At 39.9% G+C, this 21,047-nt stretch overlaps 2 protein-coding genes across 2 annotated transcripts; both read left to right on the top strand.

Moving 5' to 3' along the window:
* Positions 1-5,013: 5,013 nt before the first annotated feature.
* LOC119223037 (HLA class II histocompatibility antigen, DP alpha 1 chain-like) lies at positions 5,014-6,743 on the top strand. Its single transcript, XM_037480126.2, has 4 exons — positions 5,014-5,155; positions 5,353-5,601; positions 6,050-6,337; positions 6,430-6,743. Exons 1-4 carry the CDS (start codon positions 5,083-5,085, stop codon positions 6,549-6,551), a joined length of 732 nt encoding a protein of 243 aa, XP_037336023.2. The 5' UTR covers positions 5,014-5,082; the 3' UTR covers positions 6,552-6,743.
* A 1,203-nt stretch (positions 6,744-7,946) lies between these two features.
* LOC119223031 (H-2 class II histocompatibility antigen, E-S beta chain) lies at positions 7,947-10,850 on the top strand. Its single transcript, XM_037480118.2, has 6 exons — positions 7,947-8,084; positions 8,488-8,760; positions 9,794-10,007; positions 10,092-10,159; positions 10,241-10,354; positions 10,543-10,850. Exons 1-6 carry the CDS (start codon positions 8,030-8,032, stop codon positions 10,566-10,568), a joined length of 750 nt encoding a protein of 249 aa, XP_037336015.2. The 5' UTR covers positions 7,947-8,029; the 3' UTR covers positions 10,569-10,850.
* The last annotated feature ends 10,197 nt before the right edge of the window (positions 10,851-21,047 follow it).

The following is a 21,047-nucleotide window of genomic DNA, read 5'->3' on the forward strand; positions in this document are numbered from 1 at the left end:
TCGCTGCCTGTTGGTTTGCATCCATTCACGGAGGGACCGGAGGAGTGTTTTATGAGCTCCAACCACAGCGATATTATAGAAGAGTGACTAAAAACTGAGTTAAGAGAAGGAAAGACTATACCCGGGGTTTTATCTTTGTTTCCTGTATGTTCATATTCTTTGTGTCTCTTTTGAGAAAAGGTTCGGAAGTGTGTTTGCTGTCATTAATACACCGTCTTAAAGAAACTGAGATCCTGTGTTTTCATTATTTGAGATGTGACTTTTGCCACTTGATAAGATTTAAGGTTTCATTTTCTGGAGTAAGGTGGCAAAAGGGTTACATTTATTTGTACTTAATATTTACTCTTTAACTTAATAAACTCATGGAAAGGATTTCCATTTGATTGAAGAGCTTTCTGTGAGCAATAAGTTAAGTTCCACCAACTTAATTTTATTGAGTTAAGTTAATGCGAATTAATAGGTTAAATGTATTTAATTTGAACTCAATTAAATTCAACTAATCTAGTTGAAACTGATTAAACTGTACAGAGCTATATTAACCCAACTGAATAACAGTGTTAAAGTAACATTATTGTTTAGCATAGAGAGACCAATAAAATAATGTTGAAATCCATTCCATGATTTAAGTAATGCTAACGAGTCATTTTTTGAGCGGTTTTATGACGGAGATCATTTTGGAGACAGTTTGAAGCAGTTCAAGTGAAATAAACTCAGTATAAATATCACAACTACAAACCCCAGTCTTGTTTGTTCTGTATGAAAGACGTTTATTATTAGAACAGCTTAAAGAGATTTGTGCATTTTGTAAAACATTCTCACATTGTGAATAAAATGAGTCTTTAAGGTAAATTTCCAGAGGAACATTAATTCCCTTTGTTCACTTTTAAGGCAAAGTAGGCTAAATAATAATAATCCATGTTATTCATATAGTGCTTTACATGTTGCTACTCAAAGACACGTCACAGTAAAACCAGCACATTAAGCACATGAACACAGATACAGCAATAAAACCAACACATTAAATTAAAACAGGGTCAGGGCCCTGGAAGGAGATCACACCACGATGAATGAAAGAGTCACATGGATCACATTTAACAAAGAAAAAGTATTTAATACCTAAACAAAATGATAAAGAATACAATTACAAAGTGAAATACAAAGTGAACAGGGACATTTTTGGTGGAATAAAGAATTCTGACCAAGTCAAAGCTGAATTCTCCCAGTTTGGTCCTTTTAAACCCTCCGGGTGTCTTTTGAATGTCTTTGTTATGTCGTGAATGATGGAGGACCAGGAGCGAGATGCAATCAAGAGTCTTTAATAAAAAAAGGAACTTAGTCCTCGATTAGAATCGAACTCAAAGTCCACGGGCTTCAAACAGAGCCTCAACAGAAACAGACTGAAACCCACGAGGACAGTGGTCAGGGATCCCGTGATGGTCACTGCCAGCCGCCTGTGTTGTGCCTGAACGCGTTCATTGAGCGATAGTTCATGACAATTCACTGTATTAACGCCTGATGAACGTCACTGTGAACTCGTTCATTCTGGTGTCTGAACGGCGCGTTCTTTCAGGTTAAAGTTGTTCAAATAGGTTGCCAGATTTCTATTGAAAACACACCATAAACGCGCCTTAATAAGTAGCGGAAAAAACACCCAATCTGGCAACACCAGCCTCCAGTGTCGCACCGTGCATGCGTCATCAAAAAAAAGAAATGCATAGAGGCGACAGCTGCGTGTAACAAAGAGGCGGCGTATTATAATTTAAATGAGTTTTATGAAGTTACTGACAAGGTCGGTGAGGATTGTTAGATAATTTAAAAAGAGAGGCACGTGTTCAAAATGTGAAGCCTGGATGGGGACATCTGGAAGAATTCAGCCAAACTTCTTCTCTGGTTCTGGTAGATTTATTCATCAGATCACAGGTCAAGTATCAGCGCTGCGTTTGCAAAGGCAGGAGCAAGAACATCATGTTTTATAACCCAAAAGACAAAGAACAGATTTCTATTGGCCCTAAGCTGGCGTAGGGGATGGACTTTCTCCCCCCGCATCTAGAGATCCGGTCACATTCAATGTCCAGAACTCCTAGCTGAAGAAGAGTTAAAGCCCGGTTATTATTGGACATGTTTACAATCCGAAGGTGTTTTGGGTGCTCGCTCCTTCAGCTTGACGCACGCTCCTGATCTTGAATCTAGAATCGATTGCTCTTCCTTAGTGTCCCGGATGTTGGTGTGTCAAGGTTGAAATTTTTGGGTTGAATATTGTAGCCATGATTTCTTTTACGGCTGAATATTTTAACAGGTTTTTTTTTTAGGTTGAATTTTTTTCAGTGTTTTAATGTTGAAAAACATTCAGGTACATCATTTCAATGCATAAATATTCAGTGCTAGAAATTCAATCACCTTTTTTATTCCAACCCCCGATGGCACAGATTTACTTCCATACGCACCGATCAGAACCCCTGCAGACAGGCACAGGGAAGGTAACGAAACCTTCCACAGCCAGGTGGAGACAGGAGAGTTCATGGAAGAATCCGACAACAAGACGTGGCTAGAAGGAGGGAATAAGAAGCTGAAATCAGGTGGAAAAGGTTTCAGGTGAGACGATGATAAGAACAAAAGTGGAATCAGCTGTGAGAGATAATGAGGGGAGGAGAGAAAGGACAGAAAGTGTTTGCCTGAAGGTGACCACAAGAGGGAGACAGAGGACAGGAAACGATGAGAGACACAGGATCAAGACCGTCTTTGTCTTCTCCTTCAGTGTCTCCTCCTGGTTCCTCCTCTTCACATCCAGGTGTGAATCTGCAGTAACCTGGAACCTCTGTTTGATGTCTCCCTCACGTTTCAATACATTCTGTAGAAACATCTGGCTTCATGCCTCAATGAGTGAATGTAACACAGCAAACAGTGTTTGTCTCCATCTTATAACACTTTGATTACAACATAAAAGCCTGACAATCGCAAACCGACTGAATGAAAGGATTTAAAATATCTGCTTACTAGGAAAGTTCTTTATGAGCTGTGTTAAATATCTTAGTTTTTTACAATCACTTTGATCCTATTTTCAGAACCTTGATTCCATTTTTCATTTTATGTTTTATTGGCTTGGTCCGTGGTCCACATCTGGCTGCAGTCTGCTCCTGGTGACTGATGACGCCCTGCAGCTCTGCTTCTGATTGGTTGCTGGTGGAACAGGAAGTGAAAGTAAAGCTTCATCATCCTCAGGATGAGATGAAGAAGATCAGGTTTGAATGTTCCCTGAAGCAGGTTTGTCTGAATCACCATAGCAACGCATCCAAAAACCTGAACCTGCTTCAGTGAGCTTCATCTGAGCTGCTGGATGAGTTCACCACACTCTTCCTCATGATGAAGGAGCGACATCATTGAGATTAATGTATAGGAGACGATTCTATGACATCACAAGGACCTGTTATGACATCACTTTAACAATCATTCATCTACAAGGAGACCTGCTGGAGCCGAAATGTTACATGTCCACTGTCCCTCACACTGTCTCACACTGTCCCTCACACACTGTCCCTCACACTGTCTCACACACTGTCCCTCTCACTGTCTCACACACTGTCCCTCTCACTGTCTCACACACTGTCCCTCACACTGTCCCTCACACTGTCCCTCACACTGTCCCTCACACTGTCTCACACACTGTCCCTCACACTGTCCCTCTCACTGTCTCACACACTGTCCCTCTCACTGTCTCACACACTGTCCCTCTCACTGTCTCACACACTGTCCCTCACACTGTCTCACACACTGTCCCTCTCACTGTCTCACACACTGTCCCTCACACTGTCCCTCACACTGTCCCTCACACTGTCCCTCACACTGTCTCACACACTGTCCCTCACACTGTCCCTCACACTGTCCCTCACACTGTCTCACACACTGTCCCTCACACTGTCCCTCACACTGTCCCTCACACTGTCTCACACACTGTCCCTCACACTGTCCCTCACACTGTCCCTCACACTGTCTCACACACTGTCCCTCACACTGTCCCTCACACTGTCCCTCACATTGTCCCTCACACTGTCCCTCTCACTGTCTCACACACTGTCCCTCACACTGTCCCTCACACTGTCCCTCACACTGTCCCTCACACTGTGTCACAACATGAAAGATGTACAACAGAAGACAGAAATGACTCAAATTCACACATTAACGTCTTAAACTCACTCATCATTTTCTTGTCCTGAGACACAAAGCTCCATCATTCTGTGTCCTCAGGTCTCCCTGGTAACCGATGACTCATCAGCAGCTCTCCTTCCCATTGGCTGCTGAGCAGGAAGTGAAGGACGGGACTTTCCAGCACGCTGCTGCGTTCAGGCGCTGCAGGAAACCTGAGCGTCTGCACTGTGTGAGATGGGGAGGTCCAGGCTGCACTGAGGCCCCTGAAGTCCTCCAGTGGTCGGACTGGTTTTGGTGGTGAACACAACGAGGAAACTGGAACTTGATCCGTCTCACTTCTTCAGAACAAGTTGTTTTCACATTAAAAATGAAAATGTCTCGTGTTTCACAGCTTCTGTTTCCTGTGAAGAGTCGTTTTCATCAAGTTACAACAACTCAGCGTTTACTTTATTCATCCATTCATTCAGGGGGGGGGGGGGGGGGGGGGGGGGTCAGCAGGTTCAAGGTCCTTCTGGAGGGTCCTGAGGCCTTCAATGCTTCCTAGTTCCTTCAGTGACTCCTTTGACAGAAGGAGGAGCTTCTCAACTCCAAGTTCCATCACGTTGTCCAAGCTCACGTCTTCTGTTTTCATTGATTCTAAACAATCATCTGTATTTAAAGACTTTATTTTGAAAAACTCCATTAAAATGAAGTGTTACATTTGACAAGAAGCTTTATTCTATGAATACAGCATTGATTATTGATTGAGTTTTGTCCTCATGTCTGAATATCAGAAATCATGTGAGCAGCAGTGTGTCTCTACCTGGACACTGATGACATCACACCAGCTCTGCTCTCTCATTGGCTGCTGAGGGAAAGAGCTCCGCTGCTGCTGGAGTTTCTCTCAGTTCTCTTCAGAAGGTTCAGAGTCTCAGTCTGGTTCTGGTCCACAGAGAGCCGATGAAGACCATGAAGATGATGAAGATGATGCTCGTCCTCGTCCTCTCTGGTGTCTTCTGTGTCTCAGCTGATGGTGAGTTCCTGTCTCACTTTAAACTCATGTTTCTGTTCTGAAGGTACGAATACAACAAATAAACTTTGTTTATTTACAGACTAAACAACAAATAAACAGCCTCTTTGTTTATTTACAGACTAAACAACAAATAAACAGCCTCTTTGTTTATTTACAGACTAAACAACAAATAAACAAACCTTGTGTTTTCTCCTCAGTTCTACATGAGGACATTCGTATTAATGGCTGTTCTGACTCTGATGGAGAGTTCATGTACGGTCTGGATGGAGAAGAGCTCTGGTACGCAGACTTTAAACTGGGAAAAGGAGTCAAACCTCAGCCCAGTTTTGTGGATCCCATGGAGTACCAAGAAGGAGCTTATGAACAAGCTTTGGCTGATCAACAGATCTGCAAATCTAACCAGAAAATTCATGTGAAAGCCTTCAAGGACTTTCCACTGGAGCGAGGTAAAGACAAACACTTCATACTTATTGTACTTTGTATACACAAATATATATTTATATATACTTCATCATGACATCATTTCACTGTTTTTACTTGTTTGTTCTTTTAGCTGAAATTTATTTTCTGTATTTACACTTGAAACCAAACTTGTATTTAAGATATTTATTGTTGACTGTGGAGGTAAAAACAACAACAACAACAACACTTAGAGATAAACACCAGTCTGAAGAACAACAAACAGTTTGTTTACTCACACACTCCAGATGTTGAGGTAGCTTCAGGAGGAGAACTCTGCTCTTTGGGTCTCTGAGGAACCTGGTTGGTGGAGGTCAGGAGAACGTGGACAACAGCGTTCTTCTGAAACACCAAACCAGAAACCAGGATGAATCCTGCAGACCAAACATGTTCTTCATGAGAGGGATTCTAATAAGAGCTGCTCTCTCTCTTCAGATCCTCCTTCCAGTCACATGATCTACCCCAAGGACGACGTGGAGCTGGGAGTGAAGAACTCGCTCATCTGTCATGTGACTGGTTTCTTTCCTGCTCCAGTGACCTTCTCCTGGACCAAGAACCAGGAGAACGTCACTGAAGGAGCCAGCAGGAACATTCCTTACCTCAACAAAGATGGAACCTTCAACCAGTTCTCCAGCCTTGAGTTCACCCCAAAGCTGGGAGACATCTACAGCTGCAGGGTGGAACATCTGGCCCTGAACGACGGTCCACTGGTCAAGTTCTATGGTGAGACACAACATGTCTCTTCTGTCTCCACATGTGGAGGCTGAGCTTCATGTCTCCAGATGTGGAGCTTAACGTGTCTCTTCTGTCTCCAGATGTGCAGGTGTCTCAGCCCAGCGTTGGACCAGCGGTCTTCTGTGGAGTCGGTCTGACTGTTGGTCTCCTCGGAGTCGCTGCTGGAACCTTCTTCCTCATCAAAGGAAACGAGTGCAGCTGATCTTCATCATACAGGCGTCTCATCTTCATCGTCTTCATCATCTAATTAATGTTGTTAATCATCTCTGACTCTTGTTCAATTAATCATTAAATTAATCTTGTGCTCTTATTTTGAAATCATGATGACATTGTAGAGATGATCTCTTTTTATTTTCTCACATTTGTGTCTCTAAAATAGAGTCAGACTCGTTGACCTTTGACCTCTGCTTGTGTCTCAGCAGCACTTTTAATGGTTTGAAGAACACGACGTGTTTAAACTATAAGAATTAAATTCAGAATGAATCTTTGAGATGAAAACATTTTTTTCTTTTTATTCCTGCTGGAGATCCTTTACGGACAAATATTGTGTGTTTTCAAGGAATTATGAATAAAAATCAAGAATAAACCGACTCAACTGTTTATTAAATGTTTCCTTTTATTGATCCAATTTAGCCTGGAGACATAGTTATGCTAAGCTAAGCTACTAAAATAAAAGCCTTTTCCTGAATGAACTGTTTCTTTATATTTCCATCAAGGTGTAGGTGACGTGATGGAGTCACAGAGAGGTGGAGAAGTGGAGATAACTTTAATAAATCCATCATGTTACTGCGTTCTTCTTTTCATTTTTTTACATTATGCTTCATTTTAACAGTCAACACAACATGTGACTCCGTCTGCTTCCATTTCCCCAAACTACACCTCTGACACACCTTCATCCCCATTGATACCAAACACCACGTGACTCAATTAACATAAAGACAAGAAAAAGGGGCGAAGCAGGCGGCACCAACAAAACCAGGAAGAAAATGAATATAAGTCTGTGTGTAATGTGAAATAAATGTAGATTTTATTGTTGCATCGGGAGGTTTAGAGCTGATTTTAAATCTAAAATATTATTATTATTATGAAATAATCTGCAAGACTCTCAAAAACATAATTTTAACAAAGAGGCTGAAATGTTGATGCCACTGAATGATAAATAAATATATGAAATAAAAGTAAATGATTTGTTAAATGATCAATAAAGGCTTGTTTTAGGTTCAAAGGTTTTTATTGTCATTGCATGTTGTGGTTTGTGTAGGATTCGTGGCGTGTGTGTAACTTTGTGTCTTGTTGGTCTCGTCTGTTTTTCTCCTCTCGGTCTCGTGGAATTTGAACTGCTGACTTAAAGTCTTTCATTTGTTCTGCTTCGGCCTGCATCCCGTTTCTGACATAATGTTAATATGACTGTTAATAATAATACAAATCATAATCATGACATCATAATAACACTAATAGTCTTATTCACTTTGTTAATACTGTAACAATGTGTCATTAACAATAACACGAACATGTATAATATTAGTATAATATTATTTATTCTACTGCTGCTCACTCTGCTGATGTTGTCTGCCTGGTAACAGCTGATGACGATGATGACGCAGGTCATGTGACCTGTGCTCTGCTTTTTACAGCAGCTCTCAGCGACTCTTTGTCACTTTGTTCCGTGAACACAGCGACATGGCTTCATCCTTCCTCAGCGTCTCCCTCCTCTTCATCAGCCTCCACGCAGCAGGTAGGATCAATACTGTGATTATTAATCACTACACTGATCAATACTGTGATTATTCATCATTACACTGATCAATACTGTGATTATTCATCAGTACACTGATCAATACTGTGAATATTCATCATTACACTGATCAATACTGTGATTCATCATTACACTGATCAATAATCTGATTATTAATGATTACACTGATCAATAGACAGGTTATTCATTTAAACACTAATCAATACTCTGACCACTGATCAACAAACTCATCAATACACAGTTTGTTGATAAATTCTCTGATCAATACATCACTTATTGATCAATACTGTGGTTATTAATCATTACAATGATCAATAGATGGGTTGTTGATCTGTAGACTGATCAGTGATCAATAACAGTGTTCATGGTGTCTGTTCTTCAGATGGATTCATGACGGTTAGTGTGGATCGTTGTGTCTTTAACTCCACGGAGCTGAAGGACATCGAGTTCATCAGGTCTTATTACTACAACAAGATGGAATATGCGAGGTTCAGCAGCTCAGTGGGGAAGTTTGTTGGATTCACTGAGTACGGAGTGAAGAACGCTGAAGACTGGAACAAAGACCCTTCAAAACTGAGTGCTATGAGAGCTCAGAAGGAGACCTACTGTCAACACAACATCCAGATCTGGTACGACAATGTGCTGACTAAGTCAGGTGAGTCAGAGCGACATTATAATCATCACATTATGATTATAGTCATTACATCATTATCATATATTGATCATGTCTAATTGACTAAAGGTGAAGTCTTTCTCCACCTGGTGGTGAAGTTCTGCTACTGCAGCTCATACTGATGTTACTACTTATTCATGTGCTCATTACTCATCACCTCATTAGACCTCAGAATCACTTCTACATCTTCTGGGACTCTGATCAAGACGTTTTATGTCAAATGATTCACTTAAATTAATCAATTAAGGAATATTAAAAGTAATTCAGTAAAATTACATGTAAATGCAAAGTTTGAATAAAATCAGACTAAACAAAAAAAGTCTGTTGTAATTAACTTTTTAGGCTCAAATCTAAACTTTAACTGTGTAAAATAGTTCATAATAGTTTATAAAAACAAAGAGAAAATCACCCCAGTGATTTATTCTAAATTAATAATCATTTATTAGAAAATCTATTCAACAATGTGATACACAGCTTCTGTAATTAATTATTCATGATGTTGAATCTTCATATTTTGGGGAGTTGTTCCTGTGCTGATGTGAGGGTTTCAGCACAGAGGATGTTGCAGACTGTAAAGCCCTCTGAGGATAATCTGTAATTTGCGATTTTGGGCTATACAAAATAAAATGAATTGAATTAAATTGAATATAATCATCATATAATTTATTCATTTAATATGTAAAAATATAATGATGTTGTATTATACCACATTATATGATAGAATTAGAGGATTAAAGATAAAACAAAGGAAACAGTTTGAATTCAAGGGTTTATGCAAACTTTATTTAAAATATTAAGTAGAACTTTGAGAACCTTCTAGAACTTTAGAACCTCTCTGATCATTGTCTACCAGCAGGGTGCAAAGTACTTCCATCAGTTTCCTCATTGATGTTTTTGTCTCTGAGTACATGACTGGTACTTGTACTGCAGCTGGTACTACTGCTACTACCTTAAGTACTGCTAGTACTGCTCCAGGTACCTGTGAGCTCACAGAACAAACCATGTGTGTCTCCAGCTGAGCCCTACGTCAGGCTGCACTCTGAGACGCCCCCTGGTGGTGGATCTTCGTCCATGTTGGTCTGCAGCGTCTATGACTTCTACCCCCAGACCATCATAGTGAGGTGGACCAGAGACGGAAGGCCAGAGACCACCGGGGTCACCTCCACCGACGAGCTGGCAGACGGGGATTGGTACTACCAGACCCACTCCCACCTGGAGTACACGCCCAGGTGAGCCCACCTCCACCTCCAGCTGCTCCAGGGGCTCCAGCTTGATGAGGACAACCACTGAGGTGCTGGTTTGTGTGTCAGCAGGTCTGGAGAGAAGATCTCGTGTGTGGTGGAGCACATCAGTCTGAGTAAACCTCTGGTCACCGACTGGGGTGAGTACCTGTCTGTCTGCGTACCTTCTGTCTGCCTCTTCACCTGTCTCTCTGCTAACCCGTCTCCATGTCTGTCCTCAGACCCGTCCATGCCCGAGTCTGAGAGGAACAAGGTGGCCATCGGAGCCTCAGGACTCATCCTGGGTCTGACCTTGTCTCTGGCTGGATTCATCTACTACAAGAGGAAATCCACAGGTCAGAACACAGCTCACTGATCTTCACTGATGCAGCAGAATGAGAGGAGACCTCCAGCAGGTCCACCAGAGTCTGGACCTGGTCCACCTGCTGCCTCTGACACCTGTCTGGTGGTTCAGACCAGTTCAGTCTGGTTTTAATGGTCCAGTATCTGCATTTAATGCTGATTGTTCTTCTGTTTAAACCAGGACGGATCCTGGTCCCCAATCACTGAACCTGGTCCTGGTCTTGGTTCTGGTCCTGCTGCTCTTCAGATGGAAGGAGAAGCTGGACCGCTGCTGGATCCGGTTCTGGAGATCCCAGCTGGATGTGGACTCTGCTTCTTCTACGTGTGATTCTCAGCTTTTCTGTTTGAAATCAGCGACTCGATGACTTTAAATGAGATGTGATCCAGTTGTTTGGAGGGTTCTGGACTCGTTGGTTCTGTGATTTTTACTTTCAGCGATTTCTACTGCAGTGAAACCTTTTCTAAACACAATAAACCTTCACAAAACTCTGTGTTGTTACTGTTTAGAAGAACTTTTACAGAACCACAGTAGATTCACTTTGCTGTAGAACAACATGAACATTTTTCTGGTCTTTTTTTATCAAACACAAAATTACAACCAAATCCCTTCAAGCAATTTCATTTTTGTTGAAATTATTTTTAGCTCATTCAATTTCTATTTTATTTTTCTGTTTTACATTTTCATGACTTCATTAAAAGATCCTCTCATATTTTAACTCTCCAATCTGTATTTTTTTATTTTGCTTGATTATATAAAAGCACTTAAATCTAAATCCATTCAATTGTTAAAAAGCTATTTAATAGTTATACAAATGAAATAGTTAATTCCATCTCATTTATTTAGTCATTTAATTTATTTCAAAAGGTACAGATGTGTATTTTTTTTGTGCTGACCAATGATTACAATATTTAATTGTGATTAATTGCACAGAATTCAACAATAAATTCAAAAGTAGCGTATTTTCATTTAAAGTCACCATTATATGAACAGAAGGGCAATAATATTTGGTTAATAAATCTTTAACCCTTTGATATGAAGCAGCAGGAACGTGTGTCACAGTGAATGTGACTGCTGGAGGACGTCTGAGGACACACCGTCTCCTCTCTGTCCCTCCTGTCCACGTCTCATCATTCACTGATTCGTCCCTGCAGGCCTCTGAGGCTGCTTTGACCTTTGAGATGAGGTCAGAACACGAGCTGTTTTAAATTAGACCAGTGTGTGTCCATGTCTGTGGGGGGTTAGGTGGTGGTGATGATGATGATTGAACCAACAGCCTCTTCCTGTTCTTCATGCTCAATGCATCGATCGTCTTCAACAACTAAAGGTTGCAATGAGCAGCCAGATACTGTATCAGTGGTGTGACATGTTCCCTGCAGACCTGCTCTACCTCCCCCCCCATGACGGCTTCTGCTTTGATGAGAAACCTGAGGCTTTGCTTTGTTTGTGCTGCACTTTAAACTGTCAACGGCTCTTAATGGAGATCAGCAGCTGGTTGACATCCATCACGTCTCATCCAAGGAGAAGTTCTCACAGTCTTGCGTAACTTCTTCCATCTTCTCCTCGACACAATTCTACGAGTCACTGTGTGACGGCACAAAGGGGTCGTATCAAAGTCTTCAACCATTCAGCCTCTTCACCATCTCACCTTCTGACCTCTTGGCTCCTTTGCTTCAGCATGCGACGCCGTGAGAGCAGCCTCTCGTGGGAAGGTGGCTGTTTGTGTACTTTGGATTTGAGACTTTCTCCTACTTAGTGGCGACTGAGGTTGAAATCTTTCGTGGCGTCTCTGAGCAAACAGGTCACATGGGTTTGTCTTTAAATCCGGTGAACAGATGACCCATTTCTCCTGAAAGACCCCACTCTCCTGGTGGAGTGTCCTCCTCCTTGGCTTGACCTCTCGCTGATGGAGAAGATCCGGTGGAAGCACGTAGGAAGCTATGTCTGCAGAGGAAGCTTCTAGACCACCTAGAGGTGGACTCTGGTGTTACTGCTTAAAAGGATCAGGGTCTGTAAAGCAGTGACTTTCAACCCTTTTTGAGCCGCGGCACATTTTTTACACTTACAAAATTCTGGGGCACAACACCAACCAAAATGGCACTAACACAGTACATACAATACATATAGTTTGTAAATGTATTTATACTCACTTAGTGTGAAACCTGGGCCTGTTTGGATGAACACAACATGGATTCCTGCAGGTAGAAAGACTTCCTCCACAGCAGGGCCCCCCAAACTTGTTCCTGTGAGGGCCACAGAACTTTTCTCTTCTCTGGAGGGGGTCAGAAAAAGTGTGACGATCGCACTGGGGGCCTAAACGTAAACATTTATTGTTTTCTAGAAAGCCGCATTTAACCAAATATTAACACTCCGGGATCTTCACAGACAACAAAGTCAGGAAATGAATAACACTATTTGTGTAATAAATAATAACCGCCACCGCATATGATGATGAAACAGTTCATCCAGCTTTGCACCACTCCTCACTTCAAGCAGCTTTGAGTAATCGGACCTCATCCAACACAGGAGCTGGATCTGCTGGTGAGGTCTCTGCAGCGAGGGCCTCACGGTGCGTAACAAGAGCCTCTGGGTTTCTTTCTTTGACCTCACGAAGCCTTTGGTGCGACCATCAGTGCAGTTTCCCACGTAAGCGAGAGAGGGCCGAGCATCTCATCTACAGTGGCTCTACAAGCTGGTATCAATGTTTCTGCCACTGTGAGACTTTTGGGATTTAGCTACGAGTTCAGCAGCAAGGTGGCTCGCTCTGAGGACTCTCCTTTAACTTGGTGGTTGTTCTAAAAAAAGTAGCCTGTTTCTCATTGTTTGTACGTAAGCGTCTTGTTTTGAACGGAAGGAGGTGGCGTTTGAGCTTGATGGCCTCATGGCGCTATCGGATAGCTTCTCAGCACACACCAAGTACAGTGGTGTCAGTGAACGTAAATCCAAATGAAAGATGGCTGTTACTGTAATACCTCGAGCTCACCGTCTTGTCTTTTCTCTTCTGACCACTCGTACTTGGGCCTTCATCCGTGGCAGAACTTTGTCCAGGGCCCGGTTGGGCCTTTGTATTTTCCCTTCTCAGAAACGTCTCCATCGCTGTCACTTGCTCGTCCTGCTGAGATCCCAAACTGTCACGTGTCGTGCAGCACTGACTTTATTGTCTTTTATCGCCCTCTGCTGCCCCCCACTGAAATACAAGAGTACGACATCATCTGCTGCTCTTTGTCACAGACACACGGCGATGGTTAATCAGGTGATTTTAGATCTCTCACCAAACACCGATGGGGCAAAATCACCGCTGTAGACGACACTTTCTAGAAATGAATCTGTGGGGCCACTGCGATCCGTTATAGAAGGAGACCACGTGAAACTATAGTAAGTACATGCATGTGTATACACACACACACACACACATATACAGTATATATATATATATATATATATATACTGTATATGTATGTATCTTTGCAATCGATTGATCCGATCATTGATCTCATGCACACACACACACACCCACACACACACACACACACCCACACACACACACACACACACACACACACACACACACACACACACACACACACACACACACGCACACACACACACACACACGCACACACACACACACACACAATCAGGTGAAAAGACATCAAAATCTTTAAAACACTACACTGTAAAATCTAATTAGTTGACCTTACTTAAATAAAGTATGCAAAGTAATCTTAAGATTAGTGATTTAGAAAAGCTTGTTTATTTGAAGTATCCAGTACTATTGAAGGGTTTTTTCATATTTTGGGGAGTTGTTCCTGTGCCGATGTGAGGGTTTGGGGACAGAAGATGTTGCATGTGTACAGACTGTAAAGCCCGCTGAGGATAATTTGCTGATTTTGGGCTGTACAAAATAAAATGAATTGAATTGAAATAAATTAAGTAGTACAACAAAAAAAAAAAAATTAAGTTCATGTAACTTAATAATCATGCTTAGTGTAAAATTATTATTTTTATTTGGTGTGGACTGCTTGATACAAATTTAACCCCACTTAGAATTACTAAATATCTACAACTTATTACTTGCTCATTTTTTAAGTTTACTTAAATTAAACAAACTCATTTCCTTCAATGGGTCCTCGTCCTTTTTTCTTTCTCCCCTATTTCTTATCTATTTTTAACTGTTGGTACCTAATAAAGGCAAAAACATAATAAAAGGACACTCACTTGGTTGATTCAGCTGTATTACATTTATTTAAAAAATTTTTTGCATAATTTACAGATCTCGGCTGAACAATAGTCATTTGATATTGTTTTTACTTTTGATTCCAATTCTCCAACATCATTTGTGTTTTATTACTCACGTAATAACCTAATAACCAAACCCAATAATCAATAAAATTACTCTTCTCCATCCACTTTTCATATTCAATGTATTTTAAAGCTAATAGTAACATTGCTTATAGTGTGATCTATGTTAGACTATTGTAATAACAATGTGCATTAATCTATTATTCAGCCTCAAGTCTTCTGTTCCCAAGTATCACAAGTATCACAAGTATCACAAATATCACAAATATCACAAGTATCACTTTCTTGTTCATTGAAATACAAAACAGCAGCTAAACAACAAACGTGTGGTTTGATTGGACTGTGGACCATGACATGGACGAGTCAATAATAACCTACTACTATTCTATTAATGTAAGTCTCACAATATTACACTTATACTACAGGACTTCAGTGCATGAAAAATAAATTGCATTTCTGATCAAAACTGAAAGTACAACGAATGCTTTTGTGTCCCAAAGCGAGCATCAGTCCAAGGTTCAAACAAGGTTAAAAACATCACTCCTTGGGTTTGTATTTGTTCTACATTACAACTGTTAAAAGTTTCCCAAAACACAAACTATAAACCTATGTCAGCTAGGTTCACTGTTGACAACATTAACCAACAACAACTCTGTAACACAACGTTGCACTATTTCCACCATCAGCATACCAGCATAACATGGTACAGACTGTTTTACATCGTAAACAAGCCAGCTGAGTGGCATGAAAGCATCAAACTTCATCTGACATCAGGAGAACATTTTTATAACTTGCAGATTGCTGCCTGCTGATGGCTCTTTACTAGTCTGATCCAGACACTGAATTCTACTGCACGTTTATGCTGACATTTACGGTATTGAGCAAGTAACCGGAATAAAAGCTATTTAATCAAATATTCTGAGTTAAGGACGAGTCTGACCACTCTTGTAGAGTAAATGCAATACTTTTACTGTACATTTCTAGAGATTTCTAGAGAGGTCTCTATAATTACAAGTTCAAAAGCACCATTTCTCAAAGTTTGGACTGAAATTAAATCAGATTTAGCAATAATTCCAGGAAAAGACCAATGAAAGGAATAATGGAAAAAAGCCAGTGGGACCTGAAAAAGATCCGCTTTCAAAGAACAAAACTCACTAGACTCTGACTTTGTCTACAGCTACAAGACGACAGTGAACGTCCTTCTGAGAGAGTACAGCGACTCTGTGAAGAAGACAAAGAAGGTAAACATTTTAAATTTGACATCAAATATTTAGTTGCTTGTTTTGATAATTAATTTTGTTGGGTTAACTTAGAATTGCGCAATGAAAAACAGAGAAATGTTTTTTTTAACCGTTACGCTTGTTGTTAAATGCCTTAGATGGATTACCCACCCTATTTATTTAATCTTATTACTCGTTTGATTTACTGTGGACACGTCTGGTTGATGTTGAGCGGTGGAAGCAAAGAAAGCAGAACAAGCCATTTGCTTTCAAAAAGCACAACAAAAAGGTCATGTGTTAATATGTGTAATTAGCATAAAATGTAATAGATAACATGTTTGCTTCAAATATTCATTTTCTCTGAGCACACAGAACAGTGACATTCAGGACGAGGCTGTTAAAGGGGTGTCAACAAGTTCTCAAGATCATACGCCTTCTCAGGTGTGTTTAAATGAAAGTTTAACCAGAACGTCTATAAAGCAGCAACCTATTGTTGCCTTTTGTTCGTAGTACACTTGATTTATGGCATTTACATGAAATACAAATACCAATAGACATTGGACCATGTCGTTAGTATGACATTAAATGATTGCAAGCTTCACATTAATACTGCATTTTATATATCTAGAACCCAACAGAGGATGATAAGGATGCAGAGAGGTATCATTGAAAGCACCGACAATGCTACTTCACAGGTGAAGGTGTGATTGAAAAAATCAAAAATCATTCAAATGTTATTGCCCATGTTTATTTAATATGTTCAGTATTCTGTATTTATCTAAAAATAGCATTACTTTCATGACCCTCAGCTGATGCAACTGTGGAAAAAAGTGACAGATAAGTGGTGGTGTCTGTGATACGTTCACAGATAAGAGGTAAAAGCTTCATCATCCACCACAGTGAGACACGGACCCTTCAACCTCACTACTGGCTTTCAGGCGACGTTTGCATAAGAACAGATGAAAACATCTGGAAAATAAATGGCCCCACTTCAGGTTTACTGCTTTCATGGGACACTAAATAAGGACCAGATGGACTTTGATATCTTGAAATGATTGATGATTAGGTGGCGGTTTAAAAACAGTAACACAGTACATTTGAAGATGTTATTGCAAACATGTGAACTTGTAAACCTGTGACAGACTAGTTTGTTAATCTACTCTTTTAACAACAAACAGACAGTAACCCATTCACCAGTAATGCTCCAAATGTGACTTTTGTTTATGATGTTTAATAGACTCTCGATCCCTAAAGGTCATGGAGAGTCTCTTGCATCAGACTGTGAATGAGCTCCGTTTGGGGAGTTCTATTAATGTTCTATTAATGTTCTATTAATGTTCTGAATCATTACACGGCTGGTGTGATGCTCTCTGGGAAGCGAGATCTGGTAAAGAGGAACAGTTTGTCAAAGGTAACTCGAACCAATCAAAGGTTTCATAGCTGTTTACATGTTTATTACTATGTCAATTTCAATGAAGCAGATTCAGTTTATTAGATCAACCTTTTTAACCACAGGGTATATTCAAAAAAATGAATCTAATTCTTTTGAACGTGTTACAGATCAACTTTGAAGCGATTGTGTCTTTTGTAAACATACAAAATACACACTGGAAGTTTCTGGTTAGTACTGACAAGATTTATTCTTATGGTCTTCCTTTTTTTTGGGATGTCATGAAAATCGTTCTCAACTTATGATTTTTTTATTTTCAGTTCATCAGTGCTGCACAAATTACCGTCTATGTGGTTGATCCAATCCCTCCCTCGACAGAGCTCGCAGACTCCAACCGTGCAGCAAGAAAATGGAGGTACTTTAAGAATTTATGAAAAAATACATAAATTGGATTACCTCATATCTATCTCTTAATTATTAATGAATAAATGCAACTTAATTGTGGTGGTATAACTGAAGTGAGAAAACTCCAACGATAGTCTTTTTAAAATTGATTGCTCAGAAAAAATATAAATGAAGCCCAGATTGTCTTTGATCCTGTTCTCTGCACTTCTCCAAACGCTATAAAATACTTTGACAACATATTTTGACCCAACTTACCATCACAATGCAAAACGCCATAGTGAGGATGAGACGAGGCTTGGGAACGTTTTGAGGTGGAAAGAGGAGACGTCTTTTCCGCATGAAATAAAAATAGATATAATAAAAGTAATTCTTTCACATCAAATTTACAAATTCACAGGATTAAAAAAGAATAAAATAACAGATATTACACATAAATTTGTCTTAATTACTACATATTATATAAAAATTGTATCTGTATGAGTTTACATAACCACATTGACAATTTTATGAATTATTCTTCCAGATCCTCCACAGTAAGTCTGACTGGTGGATGTACAATGGAAAGAAGGAGTTATGCAACACCCAGTGCAGCAAGATGGAGAAAGCTGTGGGTTGGTTGTGTTCTTCGTGAGATTAATGTTTTCATATCTTCAACATGTTGGATTTTAGTTGGCTTAACAGAATTATCATTGCTGAAACGTAACTCTGCCATTCTTTAGATGGCAAAGAAAGTCATGGAGGCCTTTCCAAATATTCCAAACATGGACTTTGACACCACAGAGATGTCACATCAGCGCTGAAAATACTTAAAGGATCTGGTGAGTAAGAAATCTTCCAGGTTATATATTGATTTTGTAATGTTCAAGATCTAAAATTTGTGTTTGTATACAAGTGTTTGACTCAGAATCAAACTGCGATGTGCGCTGCCCAAAAAACCACCCTGCTCTCACAAACTGGGTAAGTGTTATTTTATTCTGGTCATTGTCTTTATTCAACAGTTTTAATTTCTAATATTATGTTTTGATTACTCGACCATCATTAAGCAAACGTGGTTCATTTTGCCTCTTTTTTTAGATACAGTGTGACAGCTGTTTGCGCTGGTTCCACAGCCAATGCCTTCAAATGGGCTACAAAATCTTAAAAATGCAGAGAAGGCAAATTGGAATTGTTGTCTTTGTTTGTAATTGTTTTGGTATTTGACTGTTATTTGTGAAGATGTTTAATGTTCATGACTTTATATTCAGTTGTAAAACCTTCTAAGTTTTAAATATGTTATGATTAAGATATGAGTGTGAAGGACCCACTTATAGCTATTTTTCACCAAGATTAGAGTTGGCCAGAATGTTTGTACAAATGGGGAACCTTTTTATTGCAGTCCAAACTTTGAGAAATGGTGCTTTGGAACTAGCAAAAATATGACTTTTACTTGGAAGATATATTAAAATCTGTACAGTAAAAATGTTTGATGTTCATCATGCTAGTAGTCTATGAGGTCCTTAACACAGGTACATTGGTCTTATCCTGGAACTATTGCTAAATTTGTTTTTATTGCAGTCCAAACTTTGCGAAATGGTGCTTTTGAACTTGCAATTATAGGGCTTTTACTTTGGAGAAATCTCTACAAAATGTACAATAAAAATATTGCATTTACTGTACAAGAGTAGTCAGACACGTCCTTAACTCACATACTTCAGTCATTGTCCAGAATATTTGATAAAATAAGTTTTATTCCGGTTACTTGCTCAGTACCGTAAATGTTTTTTTCTTTCCCAGTCCAAGCATCACAGTCTGAATGAAGTTAAGTGTATTTGCTATGCATTTTGGGTAATCCAAATGCAAAGCATATGTAAGCCCAAATAACAGACAAACTGCCTGAGGCAAGTTTTTAATACAATCCATGACGATACCTCCCTCCAGAATGATGGCAGTGGAGATGGGCTGGAGGTCCACTGAACTTGGACCTTCGTGAGGACTATCGTCACTGACAACTGTAACACACCAACAGTGATGCATTCAGGGCCTCGTCTCTTGCTGTATCCTACACAGACACACACACCTTCTTCAGTATTGGCAATTTATGCTCTTCGAAAACATTAACTTTTAGTGTTGAAAGCATTTGCCATGAATATGGTTTTAAATGTCCAACAAAATAAATTTGGTGTGGTTAAACAAAAGCTATGGTCCGCAAGGTCCATAACAGTGACAACGACCTTTCAACCTAGACTTCTGCTCCTTACATTTAAAATGAATTAATGAATGAATGTACATTTTCATGTACAGGCTTAAATACCTCTCATATTAGCTGTGGAGTTCAAAATGTATGTCGTATATTATGCAGATAGAAATACATCTTCTGTCAGCACAGGTATAGTTTTATATTAATGCAACCAAACTTTTACTATTGTGCAAGTACTCACAGAGCAGAATTCACTGGAGTCGTCACTGAGTAAAATCGGAATGCCTTTGAGGACAACAGAGCGAAGTAAAGTCACCACTGGTGTCTAATGGGAGGGAGGGAGAGAGAGAAAAGACCCGTTAACAGTTATTTGGCACAAGCAGAGCTCAGACAGAAAATAGAACAGGTTGGTCTGGATCATCTCATTTAGAACTTGATTGATAAACTATCATACAAATCAAAAGCAAAATTAACCTACTTACCATCCAGCTCATGTGCTGCATCAGCTCACTGAGTTCCCGGCCAACAGTTCCCTCTTTTGGGTCTGTAAGGGGACCGTTAAAAAGAATACAACAATTTAACACAACCAAAACCTATTACACACAGGCCTATTACCTACAAAGACTGTGTTATAATGTACATATTCTAGACAACATGACCTTAAAGAATAACTTAGGCCACTGAGTATGCCAGCAAATACTTTCCCTATGATAAACTGGGTGTTACGATATTTTCAGAGACACAATTTCGTCTGTACCTGTGGGCTCTCACTGCGCCCCTTGTGTAATCAGACAAGCACTGCGCGACTACACGTGGTAACAGCTACACATGTTAGCATTAGCGTTATTAATAGCGTTAAGTGAGCAGGGTTGAATAAAATAACATTAAGTTAGTTGACTGTGGTAATATCCCCAGTCACACACCGGTCTTTAACAAGCACAGCCTGTTATTGTTGGTGGCTAAATTTAGCTAAATTAGAAAAGTACCAAACTTAGCAGCCTAGCTTAAACTAAAGTGATGCGTCATTGAGTCAGTACTCGAGAAAAAATCTCCGGCAGCGGGTGCGACCGTTACACTAACGTCTCTCCTCAACTTTAACCTGACCGTCTTTAATGTTCCCTTTAACACTGATGAAGAAATATAGACAAAATAATAAAGCATTGACCAAGCTTCACCCACGTTTTGTATAATGTAG

The sequence above is a fragment of the Pungitius pungitius genome, chromosome 1 (genome assembly GCF_949316345.1).
Source record: "Pungitius pungitius chromosome 1, fPunPun2.1, whole genome shotgun sequence".
NCBI lineage: Eukaryota > Metazoa > Chordata > Actinopteri > Perciformes > Gasterosteidae > Pungitius > Pungitius pungitius.

What these genes read in the sequence shown, in the direction of transcription:
- LOC119223031 (XM_037480118.2), top strand. Translation starts at nt 8,030, where the DNA reads ATGGCTTCATCCTTCCTCAGCGTCTCCCTCCTCTTCATCAGCCTCCAC. An exon ending in CATCAGCCTCCACGCAGCAG is followed by an intron (nt 8,085 to 8,487) that starts GTAGGATCAATA and finishes TCTGTTCTTCAG; the next exon opens with ATGGATTCATGACGGTTAGT. An exon ending in ACCTCTGGTCACCGACTGGG is followed by an intron (nt 10,160 to 10,240) that starts GTGAGTACCTGT and finishes GTCTGTCCTCAG; the next exon opens with ACCCGTCCATGCCCGAGTCT.
- LOC119223037 (XM_037480126.2), top strand. Translation starts at nt 5,083, where the DNA reads ATGAAGACCATGAAGATGATGAAGATGATGCTCGTCCTCGTCCTCTCT. An exon ending in CTTCTGTGTCTCAGCTGATG is followed by an intron (nt 5,156 to 5,352) that starts GTGAGTTCCTGT and finishes TTTTCTCCTCAG; the next exon opens with TTCTACATGAGGACATTCGT. An exon ending in GGACTTTCCACTGGAGCGAG is followed by an intron (nt 5,602 to 6,049) that starts GTAAAGACAAAC and finishes CTCTCTCTTCAG; the next exon opens with ATCCTCCTTCCAGTCACATG.